The 20843-nt window shown below is 35.7% G+C and overlaps 2 protein-coding genes across 2 annotated transcripts; one reads left to right on the forward strand and one right to left on the reverse strand.

The window, feature by feature from the left end:
* Positions 1 to 696: 696 nt before the first annotated feature.
* LOC146457987 (peroxisomal 2,4-dienoyl-CoA reductase [(3E)-enoyl-CoA-producing]-like) lies at positions 697 to 7637 on the reverse strand. Its single transcript, XM_085091165.1, has 10 exons — positions 7492 to 7637; positions 6088 to 6139; positions 5723 to 5788; positions 5116 to 5185; positions 4516 to 4575; positions 3275 to 3339; positions 2315 to 2380; positions 1671 to 1701; positions 1444 to 1548; positions 697 to 926 (listed from the first exon to the last, which is right to left on the reverse strand). The coding sequence occupies exons 1-10, from the start codon at positions 7635 to 7637 to the stop codon at positions 724 to 726; spliced, it is 864 nt and encodes a 287-aa protein (XP_084947291.1). The 3' UTR covers positions 697 to 723.
* On the forward strand, positions 7609 to 20841 carry LOC146457988 (sorting nexin-8-like). Its single transcript, XM_085091164.1, has 13 exons — positions 7609 to 7729; positions 7853 to 7980; positions 9019 to 9154; positions 9328 to 9521; positions 10387 to 10504; positions 11621 to 11742; positions 14586 to 14666; positions 15288 to 15408; positions 15601 to 15640; positions 16842 to 16974; positions 17451 to 17519; positions 18251 to 18547; positions 19186 to 20841. Exons 1-13 carry the CDS (start codon positions 7609 to 7611, stop codon positions 19282 to 19284), a joined length of 1659 nt encoding a protein of 552 aa, XP_084947290.1. The 3' UTR covers positions 19285 to 20841.
* Positions 20842 to 20843: the final 2 nt, after the last annotated feature.

Here is a 20843-nt window from a genome sequence, read left to right on the forward strand (position 1 = left end):
TTTTCTGTAGATAATCACATGTCCTTCCTAGATTGCTAAAATTCCTACTAAGTACAAGTACCTTCTTGGATTCTTAAAAAGTGCAAATTGAAACTGTAAACTTTGACGTCTTTTTTTTTTAATGAGAGCGACGGTTTTCCAAGAAATATTAAAGTAACCTTAATGTTTCAATGCATCCAATGTCAATATCAAAAATAAAAAAGCGATGAGTATCAGAAAGAGTTGAATTTCAATATCATTAAATGGCATCTCTTTTAAGGTTTCTTGCTAACTGTTTGACAAGCAACTGGCCATTTGAAGGGTTTCCTGCAATTCAAATCTGGAAAAATAGAACGTTTTTCAAGTCATGTAGTGATTAATGGTTGGCCTGATTCTCAGAGGATGCAAGGTCCCCCCCCCCCCCCTCACACACCACTCCCTCCCCTTCCCTTTTAATTATGAACTCTTTGAAAAATGAAAAACAGAGAAAGAAAGCGAAATTGCTCAAGACACAAGATTGAACCTATCAAGTTGGTCAAAAAATGAACTGCCATAAAGTTTCAGTTTCTCTTGTTTCACAAGGAAAGATGTATTATTAAGATGAAAATTGCCCTTAAAAAGTTACAAATTGTACCAACTTAAGCAAATCAAACCAGTAACCATTGTAATCAAGTATACTATACTTAAATTGAACGTTTTTCAGTTAATTATTAAGTAGTCCAATTTTCTCTCATTGATCATGATTCACAACTTGCTGTAAGCCATCCTTGTTGCCATGGAAACAGAAGTTGTCATCCAGCTGCCACCATCTACTATCATTGTATTAGCTGTTATGTACGCAGAGGCACCGCTGGCAAGAAAGACCGTGGCATCTGCGACATCACGACGAGTGCCCAGTCTTTGTAGAGGAACATTCTCCACAAAGTTTGGTGGAAGGCGTTTCCCACCTGCGAACAATTAACATCTGTATTGTGAAAAAAATGTGATATTATGATAAAATCTATGCAGCATGCAGGAAGTTTGTCATGTGAACCTACTTTAATGCAGCTGTCAGTTGAAATCCTGAACCAGGGTGAATCTTCATTCAATTTGCCAGCTCTGTTGTCCCCCCAGCCTTTCCTCTATCCAGGCCTTCAACTGACAGGGGAGAGTCTGAACTCCACTCTCTACTAAAGTACTATATGCCTTTGCTTAGACCTGGCTGACAGTTCTGGATGTGAAAATCTACAATGATATTGAAAGTCCATTGTGGCTATCCCTTAGCAATCATGTTCCCTTATTATTTCACTTCTTAAATAAAATTTCGCTACTGAGGAGTATGAATACATCAAGTGCTAAATATAACCATTTTGCCATCAACAATGGTTTCACCCAAATGTTGGTTGTTTACTGGTGCATATTTTGAACTTATGAAGTTAGTTATCTGCATTTTTAAGTAGCTATACACAAGCAGGAAATACTGACCAAGCCTCCGAAAACCCTCGGTGTCTGCCACAGCTCCTGGTGAAATACAATTAACACGAACACCGTCTGGGCCCCACTCTACTGCAAGGTGCTTTGTCATGCCCTCTAAAAAAGACGGAAAAGTGATTGATAGATTTATTTACTAATTTATTTTATTCCAGCTAATAAGTATTCAATTTTATTACAGAATTTTTAAAAGTAGTTATTTGTGGTGTTAAATAACATACCAACTGCTGCCTTGGCACTTCCAGCATGACACTACAAAGGACAATAACGTAAGACAAAAAATGATCACTATTCAGTATACTATCAACATGCAAATCCTTATCATTGGTGTTTATATATTTCTTCTGTTATACTTGGGATAAGATAAAGACAATGGAGTTTATTTTTATTTATTTATTTATTTATTTATTTATTTATTTATTTATTTATTTACACAAGGAAAATCATTAGTTACAAATATGATAGAAACTTATTACAAAAATTGGTTATAATAATTAGTTTTATATACAAAAACACATAAAAACATAATCAAAATTTGATGCTGGCCTCCTAGAGGTTTCAAGAGTAGAGAGCCATTAACCATGACAGATTTTAATGTATTTGCTTGCAAAATAAAAACGTTAATGTTGTTCTCATATGAAAATTAAAAAGAGGAAATAATTCCTTATAAATTTTGCTCTCTGTATTTGAGGCATATAAAACTGTCAGACTTCACTCACAGTTGGGTAGAATACCGCACAAGATGCAGACTAGGATAGTGGAGCTGCGATGTCCAATCTCTTCTCTCCCGCGGTATTGTATTATTATTTTAATACTGGTACTTAAATATTCTTAATTTCATTAAATTTAACAATCTCTTACAGACCTGTAGAGGATGTCCATTATAATGAAGAGTAGCTGTGATATTAATTATACTTCCGCCACCATTATTCTGTTGGAAAAAAACACAAAGAAATACCCAAATAATTTTTTTAGGAAAAGTTGACCTTGTCAGTTGCCAGGAGAGTAAAAGGGTGTGTGTGTGTGTGTGTGGGGGGGGGATGCGTACTTCATAGAATGTTTTGGTGGGAGTGAGTCACCAGTTCTCCTCATAATATGTTTGAATGTGAGGAGAGTTGACTACCCTTAAAAACCACACTCAAATTTTTCAGATCAAAATGGTAAAACTCTTTTGCTTTTTTTAAAAATGACTTTTCTCCAGATGCTCCTCTAAAAGGTTTTTTTTGCTGAAACCGGTTCACTTCTAACCTGTGTATCCATCACTGACATATATAAATACACATCACTACACAATCAAGCCCGCCTACATTATCAGTCCCTGGATATAACTGAGGTATTTTGCTCACCTACAGGTGTGCTTACCTATCTGACATGGAAACTGACATTTTATGGATACGTCTTAATGACATCGAAATGTCATCAAATTAGTTGACTTAAGTACTGCTAGTTAGCATACCAACTACTAATTAACAATTATTCCACGAGCGCGCGTTGGATATGAGATGATAGATAGCCAACAAGGCGCGTAGCGCCGAGTTGGCTATAATCATCTCATATCCAACAAGCGCAAGTGGAATAATTGTTTTATTAAAAACAATCAAGAAATATTGCTAGATCTTACTGATTTCGCTGTGCAAGAACAATCAGAAGACAATTTAATGGTCGCCATTTCTCGGCCATGGTATAATTGCTCATATACCATGGCCGCTAAGCCAATCAAATCCCTCGAATTGCATTATACAATGATTCAGTTTTTAATAATTTCATTTATACCTACGTAATTGTAATGTATTATGTGAAACAAACAGTCAAAAATTCTTCCTACCTTTAAGAACTTGTTGTAAACTGCTTTACTCACATTGAAGGTTCCAAGAGTATCTATATCAATAACTGCAAACCAAGAAGAATATTTAATAGTATTTTTACATTTTAGTTAATAAAACAAAAGAGCTCAGTTGAAAACTATATGTATACTTAGTGGAAGTTTGGGTGTGAGACATTAAATCAGCATAAGTCTGGCCATGGCAAACAGACCATTACTTTCTTTTCACACCTTGGTACACGTACATAACTGTGATGGGATTTTATCTATTCATTCTTTCATCTGCAGTTCAAATATATATGAATTTCAAACAATTCACTTTCAGACTAACTATGACATGTATGAAGAATAATATTAGTTTGTGTCTATTTTCTTACACATATATACATTTGGGGCTGAAAGTGGAAGAATTAGCCGACAACTTTTTCCTTGTCTGAGCCAATTCAATAGGTGGACAAGAAATAGGTTAATTCTTGAGATGAAAAAAAAAAATAATTACAAAACAATGATTATCACATGATATTTGATCTATACACACATGTACAACTAAGAAGTCATTTAGAGCAATTTAGATTTCACAGCCAACTCTCTACTTAGCAACTTAGCGTAGTTTTCGACTATGACCTTCAATAAGAAAACCATGATGATGTCAGATTTCTGTTGAATATGATGGTAGGTATTTAATAAGCAAATATTCAAGGTTTGTGTGATTTGCTCTGATAAGGGACTAACGCTAGAAACATCAGCACTCAAATCTCTTTATGTGGGCCAAATTACCTTTAATTTAGTTATCGACTCTGTTGATAAAACCATATATTCATTTCTATTCCCCCAATGACAATTAAACAACACACTCAGTTTCTTTAGATACTAATCCCCTTTGCTGTTTATTTAAGCAGGCTATTAACAAATACAATAATAACAATTATTAAAAACTGGATCATTGTATAATGCAATTCGAGTGATTTGATTGGCTTAGTGGCCATGGTATATGAGCCATTATGCCATGCCCGAGAAATAGAGACCATTAAATTTTCTTCTAATTGTTCTTGCAAAGCGAAATCAGTAAAAACTAGCAACGTTTCTTGATTGTTTTTAATAAAACAATTATTCCACTCACGCTTGTTGGATATGAGATGATTATAGCCATCATCTCATATCCAACGTGCGCTCATGGAATAATTGTTAATTATAGTAGTTTAACTACTAGTGATCTACTTGGCATACTAAAAAGACCAAAAAACCTGTTTTTATTCCATTGTAAGAGAGCTTGCTTGCAGGACAGAGGAAATTCCCTGCTGCTCCTAAGGTAAAGTAAAATCAGCACTCCAGAATCAAATGATTGTATTTTTTATAAATCATTCAACAAATACAAATCAGAATATTGCTAACAACAACAACTTGCAGTTTGTTTTACCATTATTAGCAATATTATTGGCCACTAACAGTTAGTTAAAAAGCTAATGATGGATCCAAGGGTCTGTGGACTTGGTCAAAATAATAACCCTCCTCCCTTTATTAGAAGATCAAAGAAGACAAAAAAATTAATGCCTTATTCTGTAAACTTCTCACTGAAATTTTTTTAAAATCTGATGGCATATCTCTGATCTGGAGGTCCCTATTTGGTTTAGTTTTATTACAAAGCAACTCTATTATTTTGATTTGATGAATCTGAGAGAAATTAAAATTGGTTTGAGAATGTAAAAAAAGCAAACTGCTTTGCAAACGTTTGCAAAGAAAGGAATGATTGCCCAGGTCAATGAGCAAGAACTTCTATGCAACACTTGAGACCACACATCTACAACAATACTGGGAATACATATTAAATGCTGAAAAGAACCTACCATTGACCAAGACATCTATTCGAGAAAAATATTCCAGTGCCTTGTCTACCGCATCCTCAACTTCATCTACCTAATAATTAATGCACTACAACAAATATAATCAATGCAAACTCAAACATGATTTATTAGTAGTATTAATACAGCCAAAAGGTGAGTATAATTTTCTTCTGCATTAGGCGAGATAAATGATCCCAGCAACCGCAATAATATTATAACAATGGATGGAATTATGAGAATCAAGATGACAGTTATGATTATAATAATAAGTGCTTGTGATGACAACAATGCCAACAAGTGACGATGATGATAAGAAGTGGTGATGATGACAAGTGGCGATGATGCTTCTGATAATGATGCTGATGATGATGATGATGGTAGTGGTCACTATCTCATTTTCCATGTGCATTACGTTTAATTTCTGATCAATTATAGACCCTTTCATGACATCACTACTCCTTATACCAGAATTTCGTCCTCTAGCTGTCATGTGAAAAATTGAAACAAATATCAGAAAATGTTTCAAATTCCTTTTCAGAAGGATTTTTGATTCTTATTTTAGGTAAAATTTATTTAATGTATCATTACTTCAATTAATACAAATTACTACCTTCCTAACATCTGCTTTCAATGGGAGACACTTTTGTCCTGTCAAATCTTCTAATTTCTTGGCAGCCTGTAATGGGAAATATCCAGGAGTAAGTGGAATTGAGGGACTTTGAGACATACAACAACAACAACAACAATGAAAAGGGGAGGGGGTCAGGGATGGTTTGTATCTTTTTTCAGAAGAATTGATGTTTAGGTGAGTGTCTTAACCATAATTTTTGAAAATGCTTCTAGCTCATGGTTTCTATCACCTCTGAAAGCTACACGTAGCAAGAAGATTCTCCCTTTTTATAGCTATCAGCTAAATTATACAAACTTCAAGCTTGCTAGCTTTTAATAAATTGGAATCAAAAAGTGTGCTAGTACCTTTGTAAGTCTGTCAAATTTTCGTCCTACTATTACTGTAGAACACTGATGTCTGAAAAGTAAGAAAATAACATGAAGTTTCATCAAATAGATGAATCTGGCTTGATACCTTTGGATTCAAGATCAGTACTGAACCTTTTGAATTGTTACTAACAATTTATTTTGATACATTTTAACCTTTCTTTTGCAACCTTCTCATACCCCAGCCCCTTTATTTAACACCCTTCCTCTCATGAGTATATACTATCCACTGGATACTGTGCTTCCCACATACAGAAAGAATACACTTTTAACCTGCAGGCTACATGTAGGGGGTGAAACCTTTATAGCAACAAATTAAAGCTAGTGTTTTGATATCAAAGTCATGGGATGGGAACAATCTGCAGATCTGAGCACTGTTTACGCATATTTTGTGTTGACGAAAATTTCCACGATGCAAGCGAAATTTAGTCTACTACTGAAAATGGTCTTTATTGAGACCATTCTTATGTTGCATGCAAATGAAAATATTATGATTCAACCACCCTGACCAAGAATCTCCAGGTGAGGTTTTATTGCAGCAACCTAGAGGTGTCGGCCGCAGTCACACAGGTAACTTTGAAGATCATACTGCATGCCGTGCATGCCAGTAAATTGCCTTTGCATGTGCATGATCTCGTCGAGTTCTGCTATACTCTGCAGATAGGGGGTGCATGTCTTACCTCTAAGGGTGGATTGCATTGCCGCCATGTTGGTGTGTAAAAACAATAGAAAATTTGCTCACATAGTTTGCATAAAAATGGAAGTTAACTCCCAAAGGAGAAAAATGCTATTGTTCCTGTCCACCAACATGGCCGACATGACATAACGTGTAATCAACATATGATGACAAATTTAAATTAAAGGTATGAGCTGGGCTAGAATATGACAGGAAACACAACTTCTTGGAAGAGCTGACAACTCTAAGGGGTCAAAAATCAATGAAAATCACGCCCACAAATCAATTTAAAATTTCAAACAAAAAAGTTTCCTTTTCAGGATCGAAAATTTATATTTAGATACGAGCTTTCGATTCCGATTTTGTATCTAAATATAAATTTTCGATCCTGAAAAGGAAACTTTTTTGTTTGAAACACAATATGACAGGATCAAACTTTTTCTGTAACAATTTAAAATTTGTTTCAAATTTTCCAAGATGAGATCCTAGTCACTTTCATTACTATCAGACTTTTCTTCTTGAGCAAAAAAATACAGCTTGCAGGCTATTTCAGTTTCTGGATCATCACGCTCATAATTGCTCCCTCTCTAGAGTATCCGGAAAAGAAACTGCTATTCTCGGGTTAGGGGTACGGTCCCGGGGGTACGGTAGTACGCAATGATATAGCAATGTGTGCAACTCAGATAAGCCTGTAATCAAGCTTATACCTCATCAAAACTTCAGTTATGGTAAACCCAATACCCGATCCACCACCTGTAATGAATGCCACCTTCCCAGATAGAAGATCGGGACGGAAAAAGAAATCGTACTGATCCAAACAAGCGATGTCCCTTTCGAACACCTCGTCGGCCATCTTGAAAACAAAGCAAGATCACGTGATTAAGGGGGAGGCGCGCATTGCATGTGTGATATTCAACAAGGACATGGCGGCAGCACTGAGTTATGGTGAGTGAAGTCTAGTGATTGCCTTCGATGCAATAAACATCGATTACTCTCAAATGCTTCACTTTGCAAATTAATCTTTGCTTTGGAAATGCTTGCATAAAATTTGGCTGAATGAATTTGCAGGGTCCGTTCCCGCGTTTTACCGGGAAATATATCAGATCGTATGTCCAAACCAAGAGGAGAGAATCGACAGGGATATGTTTGTCAAGATCTTGGTGAAATCGAGCCTTCCCAAACAGTCACTCAGCCAGGTTGGTTACTGAAACATAGATAGTTTGTTATTGTTTTGTAATGCAAGAAAAAGAACGATCAACGAAAGTTAATTGATCGATGCAAAGGTTAAAATCAATGTTACTACAGTCTAATTCATCTTCGAGTTCAAACATGTACCAAGTCGTTCTTTACAAAGAATATTACAGTTACTAAACACAGTTTGATAAATGAATCATTTGAATGAGCGCAAACACTTAATATATTTGTTAATTGAAATACTGTAACTCTGCACGAGGCATAATTAATATTTAAGATTAATTTTGTTAATAACTTTTCCTAAATAGTAAGCATGACAGGAATCAGCCATTTTTACAATTTATGTTTTTTGTACACAATAAATTCTGTTGCAGTTTTACTGGTAGACACATTTTGCGTCAAATCAGCACGCAATGGTACACTTTGTCTCCAGCCGAATGTTCCTCTTTGTTGTAGTTCAGTCCAGTTATTAAATAGCTATTAAAGCAAAATATTATAAACCTTTCAGGTCAGTATCCAGTTTTTAAAAGGACACATGGGAAACACAGCTATGCACCTTTTTCCTTCTGGCATTTGACCCCTTCTAAACTGTGAAATGTAAGCTCATACTAAACCACTACCCCCACAAATACATCTTTTGTACTCCAATCCTACACTTTCACCGAGATAAAGATTGAGGATTTTTGTGGTAAAGATGGAGCTTTTATGACCATGAAGGTGAGACATCTACACTCTTAGCAAATCCCAGTTGTGGTACATTTTGTGTGCTTACAATTTGACCTCACTGTGGGGTGTCTTGTATACATGAAAACAAAATGGCAGTACATATTTTTGGGGGTGTGATGTGGGTGTGTCAATTTGGGCCATTTTGGGGGTGGGGGTAGCTTGTTTCGACATTTGTGGGGAGGAGTGGGTTGATAATGGTGGGTGGGGAATGGGGAGGTCATTCCAAAAAAAATTCTCTAGATTTTAGATCTTCAGAAGCTGACATCTGTATGGTTTTGAACAGAGTTTACAAGTCTTGTTCCTTCTCTGTGCAGATTTGGGAAGCAGTAGATCCAAGGCAAGATGGCTATGTGACAAGAGATGGTTTGTACAAAGCATTGGCATTAACAGCTCTTGCACAACAGGGCAAAAGTATATCAGCTAAAGCATTGGAGCAGTTTGTTGATTCAGGTAAAATTAGACATACAGGTAACTTAGTTGACCTTCTTTAAAGTTATGAATACAATAATTTCTGCCATTCGGATGTCCTTTTTGTGAGTATTCCTGTGTCACTAACTGAAAAATTCCTATGTCAACCCCTTAGTGGTTTTTAAGAATTAATAGGAATTATTTACGCTCTACAGAATTACCAAAGCCTTCACTAGGAGACTTGTCTGATCTGAAGACACTCAGTGTACGGCACAGACGTGAAAACAACCCAAATGTTCTGGGTTACAACTATGATGAGCTTGTTAGCTTGGATACTGTTGACGTGGAACTTGTACCAGAAAAGAAAGGGATCATCTTGAAGCATAATGAATACCATGTTTCTAGCAGGGTAAGGAGCAAAGAAGAAAGAAATTCTTACTTTTGTGATACAGCTGTATCATTCAGTAGCTATGGCAGGTAGAAATGGCTCCACAAGGAAGGTGTGGGGTACCTGGGTACCACTTGTTGTTGACGATTTCAAACTCTGAGTTATGAGTTGTCCTCACTTTTCATGTAACATGTCAAACATGAGAAGGTGTGATTCATCAGATATCCAAACACTAAGAAGTAGGTTGAAAAAACGAGGTGCAGCCAAGTTTTTTTAAACGACTTCGAGGTGTTTGCATAACTGATGAAACACACTTTCAAGTGTTTGATATGGCTTCTCAAATGATCAATAATAATTATTCTTGGAGAAATTCAAGGCTAAAGTTGGCAAAATTTTATGGTAATTAGGATCACATATCCAAACCACGGTCACGGTAGTGATTTTCTTTGTTTTCTCTTTATGAATTATTAATGAGTTTGAGAAACAATTTTTCATTATAATCACTAGATACTCAGATGACATTGCTGGATGACAGTCCTGCTTTTAAGGCACCGAACCTTTTGCATTGTAAGCATGGTACTTCGAAGGAAAATTGAATTCAACGCCATTACTTTCCACATTCTGGTCCAATTAGATTAACCACCATGCACAGGGGTAATGGACACGACGTAGGTTGTTTAATGGGTTGTGACATTGCCATTATCATTATAAATAGTGCTAAAAAATATCTACATGGTAGCCAGTACCACCAAAGGTAAAATTCTCATTGGTCACACATGATTTGCCCACTTACAATGACCTGACAATTTGAATGTTATTTTTCTTGCAAGTTGTTATTGTCTGATTAAAGATGTTTAATATTCCTTTCACTTTTGTCCTCTTTCAGAAACACAACTGCACTGTAAATCGGCGTTACAACGACTTTGTTGCATTCCATGATTTGTTGTTGTTGCGGTTCCCATACCGTCTCATACCTACGCTCCCTCCAAAGAAGCTCATGGGTGGTATGTTGAACATTATCCTGTTTACCAACAAAAATATCATGTTTAAAGGAGAAAAAACTTTAATTTGCATTATATTAAATTTTAAAACAAATATCATTGGCAGGCAAAAAATACTTCTTGATAGCTGTAATATATTATTTTATGACTGCTGACATTAAGGGATGTCATTCACAGACCCAATCTCTAGAACCACCTTGACTTAATAAATTTTTTGGTAGATTTCATTTGAATCATAGCACTTTATTGTTCCCTTCCCAGACTTTGGTGATGGTGTTAGTTTATTGTATTCCTCATACCCATTTTCACTCCAGGCTAAGAGAGGCAGTGAGATACAAGATTCTTTTTTAAGGAAACAGCATAGAACAGGCTTAATCTTTTGAGTTTCCAAATTGACCAGTGTCTGATAATTTCTCCTTACAATGTCACTGTTTGATCAAACTATAGACAGGTCTTGACAATAAAGAAAGTAATCACAAGAGATGAAATACTTTGATGTTTAAACAGTGTCTCCCAAGTTGTACTATAAGAAATAGTTATAGACACATAAGGAGAATATATATGGTGACACTGAAGCTTCTAGGCTTAACACTAAGGTACCTTTAGGATGTTTTTTTACCACACCTAAAACTATAGAGAAATTAATGTTACAGATTTGCATGCAATAATAATAATAAGGAAAAGGAAAAGAATGATAACAGTGGAGAGGAGGCTTAAAGGAAACTATGAAGTTTATACTAATTAGACCTCCTCACAAAAATAAATGATCTTTTTACAACTTAGACAATAATGGCATCGGACACTCAGAGAACATTGAACGCATAAGATACAACACTTTACAGAATTGATACATACAAATATTCAAAGTTGTGCAACAAAAGTTAAGTATAGTAAGACAGAAAGTGTGATACAAAATCCCCACACAACCATGCTTTCACATGAATAAATGCACATGCATGCCATTTTTTATAAGCTGGTACTCTACTTATATGCTGCCCTCAAGGGTTTGGAAAGAGTGTATGATTCTAAACTTCAGTGCATATTATAAAATCCAACAAAATTACTGAATCACATTGTTTTATTTCTTTTCTTTCTTTCATTTTTTTTTTTTTACTACAGCAAGTAAAGAATTCATTGAAGCCAGAAAAAGATCCTTAAAGCGCTTTCTAACACTTGTTGTGCGACATCCAGTGCTATGTGAAGACAGGATTGTAAACTTTTTTCTCACAGTGAAAGGCTCAGTAAGTTTTGTGGTGTAGCATCAGAAAATGCCTTAACCATGTTTTTTGGCTTCATTTTATACAATTGCATGGTGTGTGGATTTGACAACTGTTTGTAAACAGTTCAATATTAACTCTTCTCAGTGATTTTTTCTTTTTACAAAAATTGGAGGTTCACATGACACCTGACTACTAAATCTGTATTTCAACTTTATCTTTATCTCTATTTTTGACCTTGCATGCTGTCTCAAATGTTTATTGATTGTTTCCCATCTATTTGTCTATTTTACATTACATGTAACAACTCTGTAATGAGGAAGCCTTATTCTATAAGCCCTATGGTTTCTCCTAAGGTTTTGTCATCACTTTCTCTGTAATATATATATTTTTTGTACTCGTATTTTGCTCTTTTTGTAACATATGTGGTGAAATGAACAAACAACCAATGCCCTTGTTGCTAAACGTTTGGTTCAAACCCGGCATATTATTATTTACATTTCTGGTGATGACAGCATAGGGGATTTTGAAACACCGTGTCACTGTGGGGTGTCACAGAGGGGTGCTTTTAGACAAATTTAAGAGGGAGGAATGATATCCTAATGATTTGCAATTGTAACTTTAAATAATTTGTAAATGTTTTTATTTTTATCCTTTTCTTTGTAATTGACACTGAAAAGCCCCTTTGGGGAAGTGATCAATAAACGTATGTATGTACTGTGATGGCCTATAGCTTCCCTTCTACATCTACATTTAAAGGGATACTCTAGACCCCAAAACAACTTTCCAAATTCAGAAAGCTTATGACCCAAATAAAAGATATTTACCAAAATTGGAATTCGATCTCCGCTATTTTGCCTAGAAAAGCGAAACGTTTCTCGTCACGGGATTCGAAGCAGTGCTTGGGCTGAAAACCGGAAATGACGTAGAAAGAAGAACTCGCCAAACCTTTTCCGGTTAGATTCCCCTGGATTTCTTTAGCAAGATTCGGTAAACGGCTTGATTTTAAAATTCCAAAATAAAATGTATAGTTCGTGATTTGAGGAAAATTCAATAATACCGTATCGATTTATGGTTGCTTGATGCTTAATTCTAGTAACAACAGTGAAGGTCTTAAAAAATTTGCATTTCTTTCGGGTTTTGTACGGGTGGTTCGGACACACGCGATTCGACTTGTTTGCTAACCCCACGACCTCTGCTCACTTTTCTGAAGACTGTTCTCAACCACAAATTATCATAGCTGTGTGTGTGGAAAGATGAAAAGGTCACAAAACGCCATTTCAACCTTGTTTTAAAGAAGGACTATCAGAAAATAAGAGCATAGGCCCGATGGAGGACAGCACGTCCAATGAAGCCGCTCGCGCCAGACAGATTACAAAACAAGCAATTCAATTCAATTCAATTCAATTTTATTTTTCACAGGTTCAATGAGATTCAATACATTACATAAAAAACAATAAACATTTATATTACAAAGGAGGATTAAAAAGCACCAGAACTAGCTAGGGTTCACTGTATGTTTGAAAAATAATAAGAAATTGTTATTGCAGTGCAGCCTGAAGAAAACTAGCATTAGCCGATAATGATACTTAAGCTTACCTTTCGAACACGCATAGTATCGCAGTTATTTCATTAACCTTGTTAAGTTCAGGTACGCGACTGTCATATATATTCGCTGTATACGTGGCGCGACAGGGCAAAACCAACAAAGGTGAACACCGTTTTCTAAATCAGCATAATATCAAAGGTAAAGGCCTTATTTTGCTTTAAAATGGAAAACAATGAAAAATTGCTGGTATCATTACTTAGCATAAAAAATCCCTGTAAAGTGAGCTCGAATGCGGTAGAACGCAATACGCAATATGGAAGGAAAGGTATAAACTCGTTTAATGTCCCAAAAGGCCCAGCACAACACAATGACTTCCAAATTTATTTATGGGCTTAGACTTCGTCGTAGTATTGCTGTTTGTACAGGTACCGCTCCTGTAAAGTGTGAATCGTTATAATGAAAGCTGCCCACATCTCCAAGCTTTCGCTGAGCTTTGTACGCTGTGTCTCTAACAGGCCAATTCCCAGGGTAAAATTTACGTGGATTTTTTTTTTAAAAATGTAACTAAACTTGATTTCAAATAACAACGCCGTACTACTCAAAACGTATTCAATCGCCAATGAAATCTCATTGCAGATGTGAAATACACCGAATTTGCGATAGAATGCATAACTGGTCGCTTACCAATCCGCTCTTAAACACCTCTTCGCACTCGTTTTGTAGAGTCCGTAACCGAGTTCACTTCGCTGTTACACGGCTAAACACATACGACAGAGCGCCCTCATAGCTCTGCTAACATAGCTCCGTCGGCAATTTCGATTGTACTATTTTTTTCAGAAGAAAAACAAGCAAAATAACTACGCTAATCACCAGAATCCATATTCTCTTCAGTGTTGTAAACAAGAGCGGTTCTTCATTCTACGTCATCGATCACGTGCGCCACTAAAGACGATTTTTACTTCTGGTCTTCAAAAATGGGAAAATTTCGCCTTTCTCCGGCAATTTTCGGCCTTTTACTTTTTTCTTTTGTACTTTTTGTGCCGTTTACCCTTTATTATAGTCCAAGTGCTACCTTTTAAGCAAAAGTTGTTTTGGGGTCTAGAGTATCCCTTTAAGTCGGTTAAGTCATGAAACATCCAGGGGGAGCACTAATACTCTTAGTTGCTTTATGTTAAAAAAACCACATGGGTCACCTAGACAAAAGTAAATAATTATTACACCACTGTTCAAGTCCTAGCTAAATGGTATAACAAGCTATGGTTGGTTTTATTTGTATTTCATTATAACTGATATTGAAAGTTTGTTTTTATCTCTCCAGGATATTGGTCAGAAAATGAAGGATCAATTTAAATCAATGCCTGATGAATTTATGTCAAGTCCCCTCGCATCCAAAGCTAAGGTGATATTCAAAACTTAAAAAAAACTAGTGTCACATAATTTCCTTAAAATCCCAGGCCATCCACCTCGATCCAGCTTTGGAAGTCTTCATCCATTCTCACTGTAAACAGTGTTTGAAAATGTTTTAATCAGAATTAAAATTGAAGTTACTATAATTTTGAATTGAAAGCCCCTCTTGACTGGCAATGTAATCATAAAACTGGGCTAGGATCGCAAAACGCTAAACTGCAAAATGGAATTTATCTATGTTTTTGTCTTTCATAGAAGAAACAAATATTTTCCTTTCCAGTGATAAAAAGAACGACATCTGAGCAAAGCCTAATCCGAATTCTAGCCATGTCATGTATATTGGCTTTGAATATGTGATGCCATCGCACAGACAGTACTTTTAAAGTTTTATACTTCCGGTATACTGTAAAAAATTTTGAATGCTTACAAATTTTGGACGGTTTTGTTTTTGGACACTATTTTTGTCTGAAATTAAAATCGTCTGAATTTTTTTGCAAGTAATGTAAAAGTTGTACATGGGATGGTTATGCCCTTAGCACATCATAAAGTTAAAAAAAAAAACTCTTGGTTTTTAACCTTGAGAATCTATTGGTTGTTTTCAATATCTACTCAGGAACTTGTTCCCATGGACACACAGGCTAGCTTTCAAAGCAGTAGATTACAGATTCTGGCTGTTCAAAACAGTGTAGAGAAGCTAAAGGATGTAGGTGACAGGATGACTGCAAGAGCATTAGGTGTGTTGAGTTTATTTCATGATTGTTCAACTAAAAAGAATGTAACATATTACTATGTATCAGTACCATTAACAAATTTTGAACAATTTTGTTTTGGGACCAAACTGTCCAATCAAACAATACCACTGTGCAATAATTTATTGTATTCATCTTTTTTAATGAGATTATGAGTTCTTACTTTTTAATTGGCAGGTTTTTCTTCTGATATGCTTCAATTTGCCAAGGAGCTTACGTGAGTTGACTGTGAACAAGTTCATGTAATCTTTTGGTATTGTATGCGATAATTTCATGTAGAAAGTGGTTAGAATCCAGATAGATCAGAAGATTAGCATACAGATATACATTTGTTTTTCTAGATGAGGGTGGTTCTTATAAAGAATGTTCTTATTGACTTAAGAGCTTGTCAAGTGAACATAATTTTGAACGTCAGTTGATGACTTTGTTGATCAGGATTAATTGTTGTTTAATTGAGCTATAAGGTCATTAATTAGTCAACTGAAAGAAATGTTTTACTTGTCACTGTAAATGACTTCTACCAAGGTCATCTAGTGAAACTTCAATGTTGGTCAACTGCTTTAGAAGTGGTAAATTTAAAGACACTTTGCAGTATAGGGCTCAAGAATCAAGCCATAGCAATCACTTGATGATAATTTAAATGTTTTTCCTTGTTACTGGATTTTGATCAGCTTGTACAGTCTAGGATAATGTTACACACACTGCCTTTAAGCAGACACTTTCCAGGGTTTTCTATAAGAGCAGGCAACTGGCGAAATTCGCCATCTATATCAAGCAAATTGACCTAAATTTGCCGCCTACTTTCTCCGAAATTAATAAAATTTGAGTAAAATTGAATTTCCATTAGTTGCCTACTTTGCAGTTTTTGCCATCTGCTTAAACACTTATTGAAACCTCTGACTTTCCATAAAGTTATGGTCGGAGGGGGGGAGGGGGTGGGTATTCCAACCTCAAAGGACGACCTTTTTCAGACTGGAAGTGTAAGGGTGAAGTGTAGATAAGGGTGAGGAGACTCCAACAGACTCACCAAATAGAGATGCAAGGTTTCTATTATAGGTATGTGATAGGGGTACCATTTTGTATAGAATGCATATGAAAGGGTTACCAAAAATAGTACGTATAAGAATAAGGGTTTGGACCTTGGGCAAGGCCTCCTCATGTAAAACATTTGTCAGTGACCCCCTCCCCTTCCCCTGAGAGTCATGGCTCCTGTCTCATACAAACAAATCTTTTTAACCTCTCTTAAGGGAACACCTGTCATTAACAGAAATTAGTTATGGTCCCTGCCCCATACATTTTAATGTTGTATAACGAAACTTAATAATAACAATTAATATTATACTTCTGAGCAACATGTCAATGTGGTTCCAATGGTGTAAACTTTGAGGAAGTTTAGCTGTGTATCTTTGTCATTTCAGTGCCTTGAGTAATGAACCTCACCCTATAACAGTATGGGCAAGTGGTAATGACAATACGTGGGGTACCCTCAAGCATGGTTTCACTGGTGTCACACCTTATTACTCTAAACTTTCAGAAAAAGGAGCCAGCTGGGTGAGTGATAGATAGATACAGATTGAACAGGGTGGGGTGGGGGGGGGGGTGAGGAGGTGTGCTCATTGGAGAGAAAGAGGTTATTATTTTGATTCTCTTTAAGTAGTTTGTGAAAAGTTTTCTTTATTTAACTTTTTGGTTGCTGGGTTATTGGATCAGGAATGTCACTAGGTGCCGGCTACCAGCGAATATCACCATCTGAAAGAGATCTTATCTCTGACTGATTTCAACACAACGCGAATACTTGAGGCTAATTTTTGAGATGCTGGTCCAAAGACCCTTCTACATTTATTGATGAGTCTGCTGAGAGTTTTTCTTGGCTAAATCCCTGTTTAATTCTAAGACTTTAAAATATGATGGTTTTATTACTGTTTTAAACCAATTTTTCTTCAGATTGTTTCTTGAACATGACCTGTGTTTAATTGTGCTATTAACATATCGCATGTCTACTTGTTGTATGTTTTTTCCTTTTACAGTTTAAAAGAGAAGATTCTGGTGCTGCTGAGTATTTAGCCCTTTTCTTGGACTTAACATACAGCTATAGGGTAATCAAAATTTCTTTTTCCCAGTGTGCCTGTGTCACTGACTAACAAATTCATATGCCAATCAATCAATCAATCATTCAATCAATCATTCAATTAATCAATTGATCGATCAATCAATGTACCTTTATTCTATGTTTATCAACTTTTAGCTAATTACACTGGACCGCAAGTAGCGAAAGCTAATTGAGGTGGGAAGTGAAAGACAAAAAGAAATATACATCTATATTTGTCTATTGTTATGTTATGTTGTTGTGCAAATTTTACGTAAGTTTCTATAACATTAGTAACTTCCTTTCACTCTTGAATGTTGTTGATCAGAGTATTTAAACTAAACTGTAATAAATACCAAACTAATACACATGTAAGTATTATTTGCTACTGTTTGGTTTATCAACAGAGTTGATACAATAGTTTGGCCATGGTAAAGGGATTCTAGCCGTGACATTTCGAGCATAAGTCCTTCGTCAGAACGTATCTGATGGAAGTCGGATTTGCTCTGACTCAAGGCTAATGCTTGAAATGTCAGCAACTAAATCTCTTTATAGTGGCCAAATCACCTTTTCTACTCCCCTACGGATCACACACATATCACTAAAGTTTCTTTAGACCAACTCTCTTATTACTTATTACTTACTGTTGTTGTTGTTGTTAATATAACCAAACTTTCACTCATTTGTTTCTCTCAGTGTAACTTACAGTATAACTGGGTATCTTAATTTTATTGTTTGTAGGAACTCTGTGAACGGCATGAGAAAGGAGTGTTAAAAGACCATCAAAACTCGCTCCAGAAGATGCAGCAGATTAAAAAACGTCAAATTTCTGCTCAAGCAAAAGGACAAGAGTATCAAGTGGACCAGCTGGAGTCCAAAATAGTTGAACAGGAAACAGACATCAGTAACATGGAGAACAGAAACTTTTACTCACTGCACTGTCTACAGTTAGAGACACAACTTATACATGCGAACATGAAGATACTAGCCATTGCTTTGCAAAAGATGGTAGCCTCGCAAGTCCTGGGACACAAAGAGGTTAGATTACTTTCAAATAGATGCTCAATATATGACAGTAAGTTGATTTGATGTGGTTCCAGTTGAACCTTTCAGGTGTTTGCTAGTAAATCTTTTCATTCACAGAAGAATGTGAAATCAGAATTGTAAAACAATTGCACATTTTATCTCGGGAGGTACTGACAAACCAACAGTATATCTGGAAGTAGTGTTCTATTGCTGTCAATGGAATGGTCACACTGTATATATGTTCTCATTTAATCCACTCAATAAGAAAGCACTGTTCACGACAGAATGGTTAGATTGACGAAACTGTAGTTTTACTTGGAATGTGATGATCTATTTCATTTCATTAAATGAAATATGAATTGAAGGCATGCCACCTTGACATGCTTTCAGAGCAGATTGCTAGAGATCAACCTATCCATAACAAGGTCCTTATCTTGGGTGGGGAGATTATGTGATAAGAAGTCCATATCATTATTGTTTTTGTCGTCATCATCATTATCATCATCGTTTGTGGTTTCAGTTATTTGAAAAAGATAAAATTGTTTTGTGATCTGGGGGATTGGAGGTGAGTGAATGGTTAATTAATTTGTCATCATGTTTTATTCCACGAATAGTGGTTTGTTTACAATGTGTTTGTCTTGTATGACCAGGTTGGTGATGTTTGGAGTGAGCTTGAACCCCATGTAGACGGCCTAGTGCCCAGAAGTTCTCCTTTGTCATCTCCACCAGGCTCTCCGCCAATGAAGTAATGTTCAAGACTCATCTTACGTGAATTCAGAAGTTCATTTTCTTAAAAAGAACATCAGTTGCCGCTTTCACTCCAAGAAGGGTTAACCTGAAAATAACATGAACTGCAAATTTCATTTTGCAAACATTGACATACAAATAGGGGAAGAGTAAACTTTCCCTTAATATCTGAATGGAAATGCTCGAAGGTTCAATTTACAGAAAGTTAGAGCCACCTCATACAGCATATTATCATAAACAGCATCACAGGGAAGAACTGCTCAAAAGCTTTCATATAAATGGTCACGCTTTGGTACTTCATCCACAGATTCAAAATTTAGAACCACCAGCATAATAAACAGCACTACAGGAACATACTGCTCAGTAGCTTTCACTTGAATGGTCACACTTGAGGATTTCACCCACAGAGTAATGTTTGCAGAACCAAATTACTTGACTCAATGCTTAGCCCTGGAGTGAAGTGGACAAGGCATTTAGCTCTCTAGGAGATATAAATATTCATATTATCTTAACACTCAGGCAAGCCACAGTATCAAAGTTTTAGCCAAGAAGTAAAAATAGAGCTTTCTTAAGGCATGTTCCTTCCTTAACATTTTTACAAATTAAATACATTCCCATGGATTTCTAAAATAAAAACTTATCATCCTCAAGATAACTAGGCAGTCTTCTTGGTGAAATCCAGCATTGTATGATAGATAGATGAACTGAAATAAAGTACGATACTGTTAAATACTGTGGCTAAATAGAAAAAGTGACTAGTGTAGTTTCTTGCCATAAAGTTGAACTTAAATTAAGTGCAACATTGACATACAAGTTTAAAAAGTTTTTCCATGCATCGATTGAAATTTTCTAGAACTGGCCATGTGTATTACAAAAGCCTATTGCTGGATGAAAAATCATATTTAATTTGATTAAACAAAAAGCTTCTTTTCAGCCAAGAATTATTCCTGGCTGTATATATTTCAAAATCTTAACGCTAGATAAAATCATAATTTACAACAAACAAAGGACAAAAATAAGGTAAGACAACAACTTTGTTGCTTGCTCTATTTTAGGACAGGTTGTAGTGTATTAAATACATTTTAAAATTTCAATTTAAATTGATTTTTTGAAAAGAAAAAACATGGTCCTATATAACTCACATTTTTGCTAATGTTTTGCATATAATTGGCCAGTTGGAAGGGAAGCCAGCATAATGTGGCCCAAGGCTATATGAAAGTACAGAGCAAGGTTTTGTAATATGCAATACCAAAAGGTGTACTGTTCACTATGGCTTTCACCTTTCCCATGGTTAAATTTGTCTTTTTAAAGAAGATGCATAATTATAGACTTCATACTTACTTCTACCAAGACGTATTTCAAGGATTTTACATTGTAATAATAAAATTAAAAGGTGTGTGAATTGACAAACTTTGCTTCAGAATCTAGAAACAGAATAGCACTCGACAGACTGGAGAGTACAAGTCAAGGTATTAGAAGCATTGTTAGCTTAATAATTATGTTTGTTAAGTGACAGACAAGCTCTAATTTGGATATAATAAAAATTAGTATTTTGCCAATG

Source organism: Pavona decussata, unplaced genomic scaffold (genome assembly GCF_977016875.1).
Source record: "Pavona decussata unplaced genomic scaffold, jaPavDecu1.1 SCAFFOLD_234, whole genome shotgun sequence".
NCBI lineage: Eukaryota > Metazoa > Cnidaria > Anthozoa > Scleractinia > Agariciidae > Pavona > Pavona decussata.